Source organism: Pteropus vampyrus, unplaced genomic scaffold, assembly GCF_000151845.1.
Source record: "Pteropus vampyrus isolate Shadow unplaced genomic scaffold, Pvam_2.0 Scaffold144, whole genome shotgun sequence".
Classification (NCBI taxonomy): domain Eukaryota; kingdom Metazoa; phylum Chordata; class Mammalia; order Chiroptera; family Pteropodidae; genus Pteropus; species Pteropus vampyrus.
The window spans coordinates 275653-278259 of NW_011888925.1; the positions used below are offsets into that span (position 1 = coordinate 275653).

The 2607-nt window shown below is 56.5% G+C and overlaps 1 protein-coding gene across 1 annotated transcript in view; it reads left to right on the forward strand.

Annotated features, from left to right (window-relative positions):
• Nucleotides 1-2037, forward strand: part of TKFC (triokinase and FMN cyclase) — a 12683-nt gene extending 10646 nt beyond the window's left edge. The window contains exons 13-17 of the mRNA XM_011368593.2: nucleotides 327-544; nucleotides 665-768; nucleotides 905-938; nucleotides 1045-1134; nucleotides 1473-2037. Of these exons, the coding sequence (XP_011366895.1) occupies nucleotides 327-544; nucleotides 665-768; nucleotides 905-938; nucleotides 1045-1134; nucleotides 1473-1625 (599 nt within the window). The 3' untranslated portion in view covers nucleotides 1626-2037. The remainder of the gene's footprint in view (nucleotides 1-326; nucleotides 545-664; nucleotides 769-904; nucleotides 939-1044; nucleotides 1135-1472) is intronic.
• The last annotated feature ends 570 nt before the right edge of the window (nucleotides 2038-2607 follow it).

A 2607-nucleotide genomic window follows, 5' to 3' on the forward strand; every position in this document is an offset into this window, starting at 1 on the left:
AAAACGTATTTAGTGCCGACCACAGGCCAGGCTCTCGAGTCTGTGGATATAATAGTGAGCAGAGCAGATAAAAATCTCTGCCTTTGTGGCTTGTGTTCTGGCAGGGAGACAAGCAATAAACAATCAGTAAGAGTACAGTAGAGCAAAGGCCTGAGGAGGAAAATGAAGCAGGGAAGTGAGCTATGGATGGTCAGGCGAGGGTGCCCAGGCAGGCCTCACCCGCTGGGTGAACGCCAAGGTCCCCGTCAGTCACCATTTTCCCCACCTCTCCAGACTGCACACTGGGTATAAACAAGGAGCCTGGGATCTCACGTGGGCTCCCTCAGCCTCTTCCAGGGCCCATTCCTGCTGCCTGGCAGTGGGGCCAGGGTATGTTTTGGGGTCCAGGCAGATGGGAGGGAGAGTCTCTGAATTCCTCACCACCCCTCTGCTTGCAGCGATCCAGGGGTGGCTGAAGGAGGGTCCACCCCCTGCCAGCCCTGCCCAGCTACTCTCCAAACTGTCCCTCCTGCTGCTGGAGAAGATGGGAGGCTCATCCGGGGCAGTGAGTGCCGGCAGCCCCAGGGGGCGGAGGGCTGACATGGGGTCCCAGGCTGGCCGAGGGGTCCCAGGCTGGCTGAGGCCCAGGCCAGACCCGAACGCTCAGCATTCGCCTCCTCCTCAGCTCTATGGCCTGTTCCTGACTGCAGCAGCCCAGCCACTCAAGGCCAAGACTGACCTCCCAGCCTGGTCTGCTGCCATGGATGCCGGCCTGGAGGCCATGCAGAAGTGAGCCAGAACCCTGTGCCTTAAACCAGGGGTAGACTGGAGGAGGTGGCTGATGTCACCTCATGCCAGCCAGGCCCTGTGCCCACCCCAAAGTGACTCCCCACAGTAAACTTCATTCGTTCTCTTTCCCTGCCAGGTATGGAAAGGCTGCCCCAGGTGACAGGACTATGGTGTGTATCTGGCCCAGTCCTTACCCCCTTTTGATTATAGAAGCCCTGAAGGATACCCTCTGTGGCAGGGCCTGTCCTCAGCTCCCCTGTCCCTCACTTTGTCCAGCTGGATTCTCTGTGGGCAGCAGGACAGGAGCTCCAGGCCTGGAAGAGCCCAAAGGCTGATCTGTTGCAGATTCTGACAAAAGCAGTCAAGGTGAGTGAGGCTGGGCCTGGCTACCCAGGGAGACAGGCTTGGAGCAAGTTAACAACTTCCTATACCTCAGTTTCCTCCTCTAAAAGTAGAGGTGACTACCTGAATCAGAGGGTGCCATGAGGCTGGAGAGATAGGTGGTGTCGGGGGCATAGCAGGCCCTCAGTAAATGGTGGACCTTGCCCTGCTAGTAAATGGAGGCCGGTAGGAGGTGACCTCTCTACCCTAGTGACAGTACAGAGGGTGCTTGCAGAGCTGGGACAGGAGGGTCCAGGCTCCATGGCAGGAAGGAGGCCTGGTGGCTCGTCTTTAAACCTGCTCCCCCACTCTCACCCCCTCAGAGTGCAGAAGCCGCAGCCCAGGCCACCAAGAACATGGAAGCTGGAGCTGGAAGAGCCAGTTACATCAGTTCTGCACGGCTGGATCAGCCAGACCCCGGGGCAGTGGCAGCCGCAGCCATTCTCCGTGCCATCCTGGAGGTCTTGCAGAGCTAGAGTATGTGAATGCCTCCCTGGGCCTCAGTGCCTCCCACTGCAGTGCAGTTGGCCATCATCACTTCTGCTTTCTGTCACCCTCCCTCGCCCCTCGGGCCCATCCTGAGTTCAGCAGGAAATTCCCCCATCAGCCTCTAGAACCTCTCCACTGTAGAAATGAGTCCCAGAGTGGGTCCCGTGCCTCTTCAGCACTGCCCTTTCTTTCCCTCCTCAGGGAGGGTGGGGTCCTGGGGTCACCCCTCTTTGTCCCCAGCCAACTCTGGGCTGCAGCAATGAGGCATTTTCCCTGGGTGGCAGCTCAGCCTTTAACTGTCAATGCTAATTTGGCTTTTAGACTCTCCATGAAAGGCCTTCTGCATTTGACCCTGAGCGAGTGTGGGAAAGCAAGCTAATAAACCACATTGAAGCAGCAGCTACCGCTTCCTCTGAGGGACCTTTTTCCACCTGTGAACAGTGGCCCTGCTGCTGCGCCAGGGATTAGGACTTTGGCCCCTAGTTGAGGTGATCATGACATATCTCATACCACCTGAGACCCAAAGGCTGGGTCTGTGCAGCTGAGCTGGCTCCGCTGGGATCCCCGTTCCTGTCCTGACACACAGACCACACCTAATGGGTGTGCTTTTCTTAGCACTAAACTAATAGGACCTACTGGTCCTTCAGGAATCAAATGAGCAAATGGGACACCAGGAGGAAAAGGAATCACCATGGTGTAAGAGTCAGCGGTAAAACAGAAAGGGCACCCCCAGGTTTCTCTGGAGCAATCACTGATGCCAAGTCTGGTGCGTGGTGGACAGGACGGTGCACAGCTGGCCCACACTTGGCACAGGGCAGCGGTCGTAGGCATGGGCATAGACTCACATAGACACACCTTTGAGTCATGTTTCTGCTTTAACCAACTACATAAACTCAGCCCTATTATTTAGCTTCTTGGACTGTAAAATCAAAATGGTATCTGTCTTGTGGAGACGTGGAAAAGGATTCA